The 14,695-nt window shown below is 36.9% G+C and overlaps 1 protein-coding gene and 1 long non-coding RNA gene across 4 annotated transcripts in view; one reads left to right on the forward strand and one right to left on the reverse strand.

Moving 5' to 3' along the window:
• Positions 1-14,695, reverse strand: part of Eri1 (exoribonuclease 1) — a 26,437-nt gene continuing 11,742 nt past the window's right edge. For all 3 annotated transcript variants that reach the window (XM_063234569.1, XM_003462621.5, XM_063234570.1), the window contains 3 exons: positions 10,828-10,937; positions 8,775-8,889; positions 1-1,595 (listed from right to left, as the gene is read on the reverse strand). In XM_063234569.1, the coding sequence (XP_063090639.1) occupies positions 1,353-1,595; positions 8,775-8,889; positions 10,828-10,937 (468 nt within the window). In that variant the 3' untranslated portion in view covers positions 1-1,352. The remainder of the gene's footprint in view (positions 1,596-8,774; positions 8,890-10,827; positions 10,938-14,695) is intronic.
• LOC134472643 (uncharacterized) overlaps positions 14,074-14,695 on the forward strand; it is a 5,192-nt gene continuing 4,570 nt past the window's right edge. Inside the window, exon 1 of the long non-coding RNA XR_010042535.1 lies at positions 14,074-14,171. This is a non-coding gene — a long non-coding RNA (uncharacterized LOC134472643). The remainder of the gene's footprint in view (positions 14,172-14,695) is intronic.

Consider the following 14,695-nt stretch of genomic DNA (forward strand, 5'->3'; position numbering starts at 1 on the left):
TTAGAAAATTTTGGCTTTATTAATCTCCCTTATAATACTGAATACAAATGTAAAATTAAACGATGATGCAACCTTACAAAGTTTATTTCAAAGCACCATCACTTACGTTTAAATGTAGAACAGATGTAAGTCATAGGTGGGAGGGGAACCAAACAACCAAATCCAAACAGAAAACCCCACACATTTACTTATATATTATAATATTTGAGCTATAACCCTTATGACATTCATTCAAAGAGTACTTTCTTCTGATTTTCCATTAATTTCACTAGCATTAAATTTTGAACCAGGTCCTATGATCTATCACAAATTTTCCTGTTATCAGTTAAAAGAAACAGGCAGATGTGTATGACAGGTACTGTATGAAACTTACCATGTATACTTTGCCCTCCCTATCTCCATAATAATAATAATGTTTAAGTTATGGAGTCAGCCAGCCACAGAGTAAAAAATAGGGAAAAAAAGCTCCAAGACACAACCAGGAATTTTCCAAGTACACAGCACTGTGTGGAATCTACAGAAATGGGGCGCTGTGTGGCACACCCTGCTTTGGCATCCTGCCGCCTCCCAGCTCCTGGGTTCCCCCTAGTGCTCACAATTTACCACTGCACGTCTGGCGACCGGCTGGGTATGTATGATTAGGCCCATGTGTTTCTGTCTGGACAGAACATCTACAGACTTCTCTTCCTTGTCTTTATTCCCTAAATAACACATCAAAAGCTATTTACATAGTACTTACATTTTGTAAGGTACTGTAACTATGTAGAGATGACAAAGTAACATGGGAGGACATGCGTACCATATATGCAAACACTGTGCCATTTTACAGGAAGGATCCTAGCCTCGGGACTTCGGTGTCCTCACAGGGTCCTGGAATGAGTCCCCCAGTAATGAGGGAGGACTGCAGTTGAACTGCACATATAAATTTCAAGACTTGAACTATGATTGTCATAAAGCCCAATGACAAAGCCTGCCTTTCAATCTTTTTGTATTTTAATAAGAAATGATTTAATATGTTAATGTAGAAATACACCCTACATCTCAACATCAAAAAGCTATGACATTTAAAGAAACAATAAAATTATGCATTTTAAAACTAAAAACACATCAGAGATATCTTAAATTAAAAAATTCAGTTCTAAGTGGGAATTGTTACTGTGTAACATACAAGGTCGTATCAAAAGTGCTGGTGACAAAATCTGTTCACACACATAATATCTATCCACAATAATAACAAGATTATAAATGTTTAAGGTGCTTGAAGTTTGCACTGCAGGACTAATTTGATCAGTATTCATCTTGCTACCGCTTTGGAGCAACTCCAGTTTGGATGATCCGCAAACAAAAAGCTGCTACTTTCTGAAATGTGGCATTTGTGGAGCTGGAGTGCCCTCTATTGGTAAGGAAGAAGACACACTCATCAGCTGTCCTGAATGCATTTTCTCATTGATTCGGAGTTCACATCCATCCTGAAGCATTCGAACTGCTATTTTGGCAATGTTTTTAGAATCATCAAGACCACTGTGAGGCCGACCATCATAGTCCATTCCTAATTTCTCAAGCATTATCGTCAGTTTGGTTTGGCTTCTAGGAACCTGAAAAGTAAACAGCTTAGAATAAATAATTCTTTACTATTCTAAATAAAGCCAAATTAAGTTGAAATATAAGAAACTGAAAATTAACAGTAGCAAAATTAAGTTGGGCAACAGGCAATATTCTTGATCAAATAAGGAAACAACTGAAACTTTAAGATCTTAGTTTAGCTGAAAACAGAATCCTCAGATATAAAAACATTTACAGTTTTGAAATTTAAGAAAAATTTATTGTAAGTATATATTTGCTCTGGACATCTAAGTTGAAGATCTACCTTTTAAATCTAACTTGTGTGTATGGTATTTTCTTGTAATTACTTTATTTGAATGATTCCTTAGAAAGACACAAAGGCTATCCTACTCAGATGACTAAAAGTAATGAAGAATAAAAGGTGATGTGTGGTACTTTATAACTTAGCTGAAAACTTGCTACATTTTGATAAATACAAAAAGCACCTACATTTCCAGACTCTAATATGCTCCTTCACTTTTATATTTTCTTCATTTCTCTACCAAGAATGTTTGTCAAGTTTTCCATTCTGCAGTTTGAGTAGCCATGTTACCTATGCATCTTGGAGCTTTAGTTTAGCTTCTTCATCTATACAATGGGACTAAGATCTGTGTTATTTACTCAGAGTTACCAGTAGAATGACAAAGCGAATGACATAAAAGCCTTTGATAAACATTAATAATTATTTTAAGCTGTAATAATTCAATGCATTCTGTTCCTTCCACTACGTATTACTTAAAAAAGTGCTTATAAAAATTTTTTCAATACACTGGGTACCTGAGGAGGAAGGAATAAATTCCCAAAAGCATACAACCTACCAAAACTGAATCTTAAGCAAAGAAAACCTGAATAGGCCTATTCCCAGTAAGGAGAGTGTATCAGTAACTGAAAATGTTCCATAAAAGAAAAGCTCTGAACCCAAAGGTTTGAGTGCTGAGTTCGCCAACTCTTCTCAAATTACTTCAAAACTGGAAAGAACACTTTCTAACTAATTTTATAAGGCTCACCTCATTTTGATGCTAAATGAAGATAAAAATCCCAAACAAAATATAAGCAAATCAGTATACTGAAAGGGATACACACCATGACTAGATAGGATTTATTCCTGGAATGCAAAGATAGTTCGACATATGAACATGAATACAATATACCATGTTAATAGAAAAAGGGAGAAAAATCACATGACTATCTCAACTAATGGTACAAAAAAGCATTTGACAAAATTCAGCAACTTTCCATGGCAAAACAAGCGCCAGAAGTAAACTATCCCAACACAATAAATTTTTATCCCAATACAATTTTACTCTGCAAAAATCCCATTCAACAGTGAAGCACTGCAAGGTTTTCCTTCTAAGATTAAGAACTAGACAAGACACCCATATTTGTCTGTTCAACAAAATATTAGAAGTTCTACCCAGAGCAGTTAGGCAAGAAAGAAAGCATCCAAAAAGAAGGAAAATTATTTCTATTGATAAATGATATATTCTCTTACACAGAATATCCTAAATATCACACACATACACACACCCTATTAGAGACAAGCATATTGGCTCATGACTATAATGTTAGCAATCTGGTTGACTGAGCAGAATTGTAAGTTTGAGCCCAACTCGGGCAATTTAGGCAAGACTCTGTCTGTCTCAAAATCAAAAAAATCAAGTTTAGGATGTAGGTCAGGGAGGAGGCCCTGGATTCAATCTCCAGTTTAAAAACAAACAAACAAACAACAACAAAAAAAAAAACCTCAGCTGATAAATACAGCAAAGTTGCAAAATTGAAATCAACACACAAAAATCTGGTACATTACTAAACACTAATAATGAATAACCCTAACTGCAAATTTTTTTTAAATTCCATTTTAAATCACATCAAAAAGAAGTATTTAGGAATAAACTTAACCAAGAAAACTAAAGACTTGTATATTGAAAACAAGGAAATAGTGCTAAAAGAAATTTAAACAGTCACCAATAAATGGGAAAATACCCAATGCTCATGGATTCCAAAACATAGATAAATATTATCCAAATGATTTAGATTTATTGCAGAAATTCCAAACATTTTTTTGGACTCCTCCGATAACTCCATGTGAAGATTTAATGTGGAAATTACAGGGCACCCAAATAGCTAAACCAATCTTGATAAAGTTGGAGACCTCACACATTCTAACGTCAAAATTTATTAGAGGCCTACAATGATCAAATGGTACAGTACTGGCGTAACAGATACAAGATAATGGAACAAAACAGAGAACTAAAATTAAACCTTCATACACACACACAGTCAAAAGTGCCAAGACCACTCAACAGAGAAGACAGTCTTGGGAAAACTAGGAATCTGCATGAAAAACAATGAATTGAACATTACCCTATGACGTATGCAAAAATTAATTCAAAATGGATCAAATCTAAATCTAAGAACTGAAATCATAAAAATTCTTAAGAAAAGGAGAGTTTCATAGCATTCAATTTGACAATGATTTCTTGGATATAAGCAGGAAAAAAAAGTCACAATTCATCAAAAATGAAAGACTTTTATGCAACAAAGGACATTCTCAAAAGGGTAAATGGTAACCTATGAAAGAAAATATTTTGAAGTAACATACCTAATAAGGAACTAGCACCTACACTAAAGAACTCCTAAAACTTAGTACCAATAAAAAATAACCTGCTTAAAACTGGCTACTGTCCACCCTAAGAAGGGAGATGAGTAAGTGAATCTCTACACCATGGTTTGTACAAAGTGGACTTCCCACAAACCAGTGGTGTGACACCCTGGAAGTAATGGGCTACAAGAGCACCCCCTCTACCACAGAGGTGAAGAAACTTCATCACAGGCCAGATACTGTGGCATTCTGTGAAATCTGACATTATCAAAAGTCCACCAAACTTCTAATTTGCACATTCCTTTTCCAGCATCTGTTATGAGAAATTACTCCTATCTTCAAAACAGATCTACACTTCAGAGCATAGTGATACTTTGCAAGACTGAAGCCTATACTGTCAAGACAAAATTCTGTATACTATCCAGGCCCAACATGTAATAATGATGCCAGAAGATATCTAGCTAGCATACCACATACACAGATAATAAGTTTAGAGATCTACTTGATAAGAAACACTTTATCCTCAAAGACATGAAGAAATGAAGGAAGAATCAAAGAAAGAAAAAAAAAAAAAGCATACACCCACAAAACTTTTTTATTGATAGTTCTAAACCTGTATTTTCCCTGGGATCAAAGGCATCTAAGAGTATGATTTCAAGTGGAAAAACGGAAGCCAGAAATCAGGAATTGACAGCTTTCAACAAGGGGACTGAGATGAAAAGTAAAGGTCACGAAACCACGAGGCCAGAATTTGCAGAGTGGTATGAGGAAGAGCTGCAAGATCCAGTCTACTCAGCAGACACTTTCGTCACCAACCAGTTGAGCAAGGCCCTAAAAGACCCTGAGGAAAAAGTTCTAACTTCACGTGATGAGATTCTTGGATTTCTGGGGGGAAAACAAAGAAACTGAAATGTGTTACATCTGTGAGCCAATCGCTTACAGTGAATGCAATCATTGTGTACTGCAAACATGTATTAATAAAATTAAAAAACAAAAACAAAACATTTTTGGATTTCAAAGAAAATGAAATCTTTGGAAGTAATGTATGTTGCAACAGAAAATTTTAAATGCTCACAATTTTGTGTGTGTGTATGTGTGTGTGCTTGAGCTTCATAGGCAAAATAAGCCTCACTGAAAACAATCTGAAAAAACTATGGAAGAAAATTATTTTTCTTCCCTTTCAAAACCACAGTAAGACACGATGACAGATCTTTTGTCTGAATCTTCTGCTCAGCCTACAATTCTGCCTCTGAGAAAAGAGCTTTGGAGGTGACACTTTCAGCTATACCTTCAGAAACTTGTGGATTTCTAAGAGTATCCAGCCACTTAAGGAAAGCAATGAACTTTCCACGGCATTTCCCAACTTTCTACACACATAAGCAAGTCTTTTGGTTAAGCAAACATGTAGAGAAAGGGCAGAAAGTGTTTAATTTCTGTGAAAAATGAAATTCATGTTAGCTTACCTTAAATTCAATCTAGAATAGGTGGGTTGTATTAGAAGAAAACAAAAAAACTAAAACAAGCAAATATTTCACTGTTATAGAGGTATGTTTTATACTACACTTCTACCCCAAAATTAGCATTTTAAAATGTAAGTCCATAAGAGAAACAAATACATTTGTATAATTTTGTAAATGTTACTAATCACATTTGGGTTTGATATATTATACAAAAAAAGAAATTGGAGTTCTTTCCAAAATCTTGTATAAAAAATTGTTAGGATGTGTTTTTATTCACTTTGCTTTAGCCACTTTCAGAAAAAAAAGTGAAATCTTATTTAAGTAAATTACTTCACAGAAATATCTTTGCTTGTCTTACCAGTTGTAAATTTATAAACCAGTTGAACCAACCAAGATCTTGAACCAAGTTCAGGTTTAATTACCAATTTCTGCCTTCTATCCTCAAGAAAGGCTAGGTGAAAAATAATTTTTCCCTTTAAAAAAACAAAACAAGAATATCTAAAATCATATATAGACCAATCATTGACCATCTTGCTATCAGCATCATATATAGGAGAAATTTGTGGTAGAACTTTTAGGTTTTCTTGGATATGGTTAACAAAACCATAGAAGGAAAATTTTTAAAAAGAAAAACGCAAGTTTCTTCTATTTACAGCAGTAACTGACATTATGATTAGCACATTGAGTAAAAAACTATATATATGAGTAGGCTAATACTGACCAAAATTTCCTCTATCAACAGAGTACTGGAAATTTTACTGCCTTGTATCTATAATTTTATAATTAAATAAATGTATTGTGAGCTGTGATTTTTTTTTTTTTTTTTTTTTTTTTTTTTAGTCCTTTAGGACTAAACCCAGGATATTCACATTGAACTACAATCCCCAGCTTTTTTATTTGCTGAGACAGGATCTCACCAAGTCACTAACATGCCCTAACTAGGAGATCCTCCAACTCAGTATTTCAGGGTACTGGGATTAAAGGTCTGCACCAGTATGTTCAAGTCTGCACTGTAGATATTTTTATGCACATCTAAAAATTTTTAAGATGTAATTAAGGAGGCTTTAAATAAATTCTTCTTCTAAATTACAGGTTTGAGAAACAATACCCTAAAATATGAGAATGCACTACCACCTGGGACTTGTAGCAAAAACATAATCTAAGGCAACCAAATCATAAATTTTAGTACAAGTTTAGATAGTTTAAGACTACAATGCAGCATGTAGCAGTGTACTACTAGTGTAATACTAGCAAAATTCAGATGCATGGGAACACTACAGAATATAACTATTTCTTTAAAAAAAAAACACTTGCTACAGGGAAAGAGACAAAAACAGAATTTGTAGATTAAAAATACTAAAAACACAAGAAAGCAGATACATCGATCATTGCAAATGTATGAAGCTTATACTAATGGTAACTCACGTAACACATAAAAAGTAAAGAAACATTTGTGATAAGTAGATGACAATAAGGAATTATCGTTAATTTTTTAGATGTGATAATGGTACGATTGTGTTTTCAAAAAAGTCTTCAGCTTTTGGAGATAGTTAAATATTTACAGATCAGATGAGATGCCTTTTCTGACTCAAAATAAAAAAAGTGATAATACAGGTAAAATGAGATTGTCAATGAGTTTGCAACCAGGTCATGAGTGTTCATTAGCCTTTCTATTTCTATATTAAATGTCTGGAAGTTTCCATAATGACAAGTTTTTTAAAAACTGTAAAATGAACCAGGTATGATGTACATCTAGCACTCAAGATACTGAGGCAAGAGAATGGCATAGCCCACACTACATACTGAGTTAAAAGCAATGTAGACTACCCAGTGAGACCATGTCAAAGAAAACAAAACAAAAACACAAAGTAAAACCCACGAAAAAAAAGAATAGAAAAAAAATCAAAGAAAATCAAAGAACTAGCATCTAAAATAAAGATCTATAAACCAGTAACGAACGGAATAGCAATTTTTTAAAAAGCGGACACAAACTTACACAGGAACAAAAGAAAAAGGACACAAGTCAAAATGGAGAGTAAGCATGGAAAAAAGGACTTCAATCTCAAGGGTTACAGGTAAACGTAAGTTAGAATCTCCGTGAGATGGCATCCTATATCCACTAGATTTACATTTAAAGTATCTACCAATGGACCAGACCATTCAGGACCCTCCTAGAAATTCAGGAGCTATTTTCACTCACTTTCTCTCCTTCTCCTTATTTCTAATAAAACTTTTCTAACCTCAAAATAAAACAAAATAAAATAAAATGTCTACTAATACAATATCAGGTGTTGGCAATGACAAAGATCAACTGTAAACTCATGCACTCACTGCTAAGTGTGCAAACCAGCACGATTCTTTTCATAAACAACTTTTCCATTATCTAATAATGTGAACAACATGTGTAACCTACGACCCAGCAGCTGCATTCCTAGGTTTATACCCTAGAGAAAGTGCCATGGAGTACACAAACGCAACAGAAATCACAAGCAAGAATGTTTACAGTATCATTGGTCAAAAAAATCCCAAGCTAAAAATAATCCAAATGACCAAAGTAGAGCAGATAAACCAACGCTACACTCACACAATGGAATTCTACAGAGCAATAAAGTGAATGAACTGCAGCTGTACACACAACTTGGCTGGCTGTCGAGCAGAATAAGGAAAAGAGCGAAACAAATAATACTGCCAGTGAAATGCATTATGATCTCTTGCTCACAAGGCCAAAATCAAACTGTATGGTATAATGATATAGATATAAGTATGAACTGTAAGGAAAAGCAAAACAGTGATTACCATGAAAGTATGAAGCTCCAGAAGAATAATACGTACACCTGTGTATGTCTATGTATATACGGTATGTGTATATATGCTTGTATATACATATGTATGTATGTATATAGATACATATATATATTGCCTATATTTAAAAAGTTAATAGGTCAAGGGAAAAAAGGCTTAGCCTTCTAATTTGAAAATAAGTGATACTCTGATTAACAGTAACAAATACACATCCTTTCCTGTGAAAAATACCAGAAAAATCACGATTTAATGTGCATGGAAAACAGCAAACTTCTCAAGAGCATAATCATTAAATACAGTAATTTTACCTTATAAAAGTTTCCGTATGACTTTCGAACATTGATCCACTTTTTAGCAAAAGAAGGATACTTGAGTCTGCAGAGTTGGCACTGAATGTTCAAGAACTTACTCATATCCCATGAACTTATAAACCAAAAAAAGAAAAAATGCACAAAATAAATGCTTTATCATTCTTACAAATAAGTGTTTTCAGTTGCTATTTTTTCTGTGTCAACCTTCTCATCTACACACAATAGCTAGAAGATTAACCTTATTTCAAAATGTCCATTAAAAAGGAAATAAAATGAAACTAGCCATATTAACCTTAATGTTTTACAGTTCTGATTCATGGGCAGATTTCTACATTGCTGAGTATTTTTTTTGTAATTCTTAAGTAACTGCTAGTCTAATGCATAATGGCAGTATTTATTAATTCTCTAGTAAGCTTTTTAAGGGCACACTTTCAACTAAAATAAATGCCATAATTTTTTTTAAAAACTTAAAGAGAAAAATTAAAAGAAGCTAAAAATATAAGCTGTCCTGCCCCAGGACATATTTCTATAATACAAATCAACTTTTTATAATCAGAAAGGCCTACACAGCAACATGGAAATTACGTTGGTACATGGATGTTTTTTCCCAGGCAAAAGGAATCAGAATAGCAGCAGAAATTATAATCTTTAGCAGAAAATAAAGCCCTCAATTCAGTTGCTTATTCTGACAACAGGAGTACTTTCAACTGTGCTTTAAGAAAATTAAGCTGGGTACAGCTGGTGCACACCTATAATACCATCATTCGGATAGGCTAAGGCAGGAGGACTACAAATTTTGAGTCCTACCTGGGCAATCGAGCCATTTAACAAGACCCCGTCTCAACATAAAAAGCAAAAGGGCTGGAGATATAGCTCGGCAGAAAAGCCTCAGGTTCAATTTTCAGAACAACAATAAGTAAATCAACAAATAAATGACATCTATTCTTAGGATTCTATTTGTTTCTGTGTATTTTTAATACCCTGAAGCAAACTCCATCCACCACATGCTGCTTGCCTGAGTTTTCCAAATTATTTCCAGAAAGATCAACTCATTATTTTTATTAGTGCTCTGATTTCAAAATCACATAGGTTTTGAACAATCTGTCCTAGAATGTGAGGATTTTTATACCTGTATATACCGTATACTGCCTACTCAGGCTAAAAATCAGCAAGACTTCTAAAAGGATCCATTTTAGAAGCTTTCCGAATTATAATACGATGGAATTCAATGTTCTCTCCTCTTGTATGTGGATAAAAAACCCTCTCTATGGGCAACACCTCGGCTGTACATATAAACTGTCCACAATTCAACACAGAAGCTCTTTAGGACTTTCCTCTTCAACTCTGACAGCGTATGACACAGCTGTTCTCATACCATGCCTGTAATCCCCGTTTTAATCTTTCTGATATTTTCATTACGTTTTCATTTACGGAAGACTATCAAGTAGTGTGAGTCCTTCAGTCTGACAGAATTTTTAATTTCTTTGCAAAAAATAAGCTTAGATGCTTAAAGGTGTCAGTATATTTAGAATTGTACATATCATAAAGGCTAAGATCAGTGTAGTTGTATTACCAGGGTAACACCCGGGAGGGCTTTGACGATAAGCAGTAAGTCAGTGGAGAGGAAAGCCTTGAGCACACAGAGGAAGGATAAATCACGAGACTTCACAGGCAGCCTGACTACAACAGAAAGAAACAATGGTGGATGGACGAGGCGAAACAGGCCAGCAAGGGGAGATGAGAGAACCTTGACTGCTAAGCTGAAACCGATTATGGGCAATGTCATGATAACAATAGGCTTTTGGAAAACTCATTTTCGCATGTCGATATTTATCTTTCCAGTCCTCATGTTTTGCACTAGATTGTTACTATTGTTCACTCTCATCTCTAGGATTCAAAAGATAAGTAGAAAACAGAACGTAAAAGAAAAAATATTCTCTCTATTGGGTGATTCCAAAATCTTCAATAAATTATACTTGTGATTATTCTAAATGAAACAGGGAATCTTGAAAAAGCAGATTTTAAAAAGATGTTTTTCCTAAATACTTACCCATCCGTTAATATGCAATATTTGTACTTTGTTCCTAACTCCTTCAATTTCATCCAGTCAATTACTTTTTTCAGTACCTGAGGGAAAGTATCAGCTCTGTCTACCTGATCCTGAGGGTATAAAAACAAAAGATATGAAAATCAGGGTAACTACATGTAGTCCTACAGGACACCTAAACGTAAACTGGAAGGAAATGGACAATATGAAAACTCTTCATAATTTGCCAGGCTTCAATACATCTGCCACCTAAAATTTCACTTAAAACACTTAAAAGTTGTTTATTAGGGGCAGTGATGGTACATGCCTATAATCCCAGCACTCAGGAGGCTAAAGCAGAAGGATTGCTGGGAGTTCAAAGTCAGTTTCACTGTGTATGGACTACACAGTGAAACCCAGTCTCAAAAAGACCAAAAAAAAACCTGTTTACTGCCAGCTGTGATGGTACATGCCAGCAGTCCTAGCAGTCTGAGAGGCTGAGGAGGAGGATTAAAGTTTGAGAATAGCCTGGGCAACCTGGCCACTTACTGGGACCCTGTTTCAAAATACAAATTTTAAATCTTGGTATTTAAGATGTGGTTCATTTTTAGTTTGGTTTTTGAGACAGGGACGCTCTGTATAGCACAGGCTGGGCTTGAACTTGACTGCCTTGAACTCACAGCAATCTTCCTGCTTCAGCCTTCCAAGTGCTGGGATTACAGACGTGTGCCATGAGGTCTAGCCCTCAGTGACTCACTTTTTACAAGGCCTCAACCCAGTGGTTTACTGATTAAGAGTACAGAAAAAGGAAATCTCTTAAGAAATGAAAACCACAATTGCTCAAGTGGTCTCTCCAACTCAAGTTTTACGCCTTTCCACACCATACTACACACCCTGCCAGTACAGGTTTCCTAAACAGTAAATCTGACCTGTCAGTCACCCATGTCTAAATGTCTGCCACTTTCCAAGGCTTTCAGGGTAAAAGGACATGTCAGACACTGGGTTCTCACTCATCTCTGTAGACCCCAACCATTTTCTCACTAACCTACACAAATCTGGGCCATCCTGAGCTACATGCTGTTCTACACCTGAAATGCCCATCACTTCCTTCCTGCCTATTTACCTATCAAAAGTCAACTGAGTTAACAACAAGGATAGAGCTTGTCCCGGGGTAGCGCTGCCGCACACTGAAGCTGATCTGGTTTACATCTTTAGATGTCTCCAGAAGTCTCATGTGTTCATAGCAAGGGTGTTTCTCTCTCAGCTCCTCCCTTCACCCTCTCTCCGCTTCCTGGAAGCCATGAGGTAAGCTTACCCTCTGCCTAGACCCTTTCGCCATGCCCTTGTGTTTTAGAGCCAGCAAGTAGGCACTAAAACCTCTACAAATATAAACCTTCCTTCCTTTCAGTTGCGAGTGCCAGGAATTTTGTCCCAGCAACAAGAGTGACTACAACAGAGTTTGTTACCAGGAGTAGGTACTGCTCTCATTGTGCCTTATCATATGGCTCAGAAACCTCTGGAACTGGTTCAAGGGAGGAGTCTGGAAAGATTTGGAGATGCCAGCTAGAGGAGGAGCCCTAGAATGCTATAAACTGAGCTTGCTATGAGATACTGGTCAGATCACAGAAGACCAGAGTACTGAAAAAAATGCAGATAGGTAAAGGCTAGGCTCAGGAGTACGCCACTGGCAGAGGGGCTCCAGACCATGTATGTTATGCTCTGGCAGAAAATTTGTCTCCATTTTTCTCATGTAGGAGACTAAGATGAAGGACACCAAACTAAGTAATCTGGATCAGGAAAATCTAACACGGCGCAACACTGAGGGGTGTCGCACAGATATTGTTGGGCGCTTTGTGAGGTTAATCCGGAAAATTAGAGCAAAAAACCCCATTTTAAATGTTTTCAGTCTTGCCAGAAAGTCAGTACCTCAAAAGCTGGAGCAGAGAAGAGCTTGGTTGCTGAAAGGATTAATGTTAAAAAGAAGCCAAGTACTTCGGATCAGAGTAAAAGGAAAAATGCTTTCAAGTTACGTGAGGAGCAAGGCCCCAGTCTTCCAAGGCTCAGTCACAAAAGCAAAAAACTTGGTTTCAAGAAGAAAACACACAGCACCATTGCCACCTCCATGCCACTGCCCAGGGAGTCTGTTCCCGGGACTCAGTTCACAGCGCTCAGCCATCCAGGCCCTCAGAAGTCTGTAGACAAGATACCAGGAAAGCCTTGCTACGCTCACGCTGGCAGAAGAAGCTGGCATCATCCATGCAGTGCTGAGTTTACAGATATGCGCAGTGCAACAGCTGTGGGAAGCCTCTACCCAGACTTTAAGAGAAAGCCTACAGATGTGCAAGGTGGCGCACGCCTGTAACACCAGCACTCGTGAGGCTGAGGCAGAGGATCACTATGAGTTTGAGGCCAGTCTAGTCTACTTCTGCTTAAAAGAGCTCAAGCCCAGTCTGAACCACATGGCGAGACCTTGCTTTGAAAAACCAAAAGCAAAGGAAAAAAAGAAAACAAAAGCCTACAAAGCCAGGCAGTATGTCCCTGAGAAGGCAGTGCATGAAGTTGTAAGGGTGAAGTCAAACGAGCAGTGGAAACCCAGAAAGCTGGAGAAGACAGAAACAAAGAACACCTGATGGAAGCTCAAGACGCGAGCAAGGCCAGCCCGTGAGAGCAGCCACGAGGGCCACGACCACCAGCAATGCTGCAGGGGCAGCCACCCGCGCCCTTCGGAGTTCACTTTTTACATCCTGCCCCAGGTGCTGGACTCGGCTACAGGAACTAATGTTTGCCCTGCTGGGCTTCAGCTGTGCTTTGGTCTCATTTCTTTTTATCTCCCTCTTCCTCCTTTCTAGAATGGTAATGTTTACCCTACGCCATCATATATAGGAAGTGTTCAAACTTTTTTCTTTTTTTTAACAAAGGCTCACAGATAAAGTTTGCCTGAAGTCTCAGAGTACTTTGAACCTGGACTTTTCAGCAATGCTGGAACTATTAGGATTTTGGCAACTTTTACACATGGACTAAATAAATTTTGTACAAATAGGTACACACCAGTCTTTTGGGGGCCAGAGGTAAAATACTACGGTTTCTAACCAGATGTTCCCCAACAGCCACATGTGCTGACAGGCAGAGTTTTTGGAAGATGATTGGATGATAAAGGCTTACAGCTGACTTGCTATTAGGAGACAGTCTGGTCAGCAGAGGTGGGTCACTGGGTGTGGCCTGCAAGGGTATATATCTTCCTTTTCAGCTCCTCTCCTCACTCTGCTTCCTGGATGCTGTAAGCTAAACAGCCTTCCTCTACCCAAGTCCTTCCACCACGCCATTTTACTTTGGAGCCAGCTCATTACGGACTGAAATTTCTACAAACTGTAAGTCAACATAAACTACTTCTTTTGGTTGACGTTTTGAGTATTTTGGCCCAGCAATAAGAAAAGTGGCTAAGACAGAACCTTTTTCATAGAATCCCAGAATAATTTGATAAAACAGACTTGTCATTACTTGTCACTCTTCTTAAACATACTGTGACCGCTGGCTGATTCTCTGACCCCCTGGCTTAGACTGCAAAGGAGCTGAGGATAAAGGCCGACTCAACTGTCTCTGAATCCCTAGTTCCTTGGCATATTATAGTAGGCACTCAAATATGTATGGAATGAGTAAATAAATGAAAGAAATAAATGAACTAAAGACCTACCTGTTAGAATACAATGAAAAACCACAGCTTAAAAATAATAATAGTTATATATAGTCAGGACGTAGCCAGACATAGTAACACATGCTTATGATCCTAGCATTCAGGAAGCTAAGGTGGGAGGGAGATTGTAAATGTCAGGATAACCTAGAGTAAGGAGTGACGGCAGGAAGGGTGGAAGGGAAGGAAAGAGAAAACACAAAG

Source organism: Cavia porcellus, unplaced genomic scaffold (genome assembly GCF_034190915.1).
Source record: "Cavia porcellus strain 051 isolate PalLab524CR breed Dunkin Hartley unplaced genomic scaffold, mCavPor4.1 scaffold_24, whole genome shotgun sequence".
Lineage (NCBI taxonomy): Eukaryota > Metazoa > Chordata > Mammalia > Rodentia > Caviidae > Cavia > Cavia porcellus.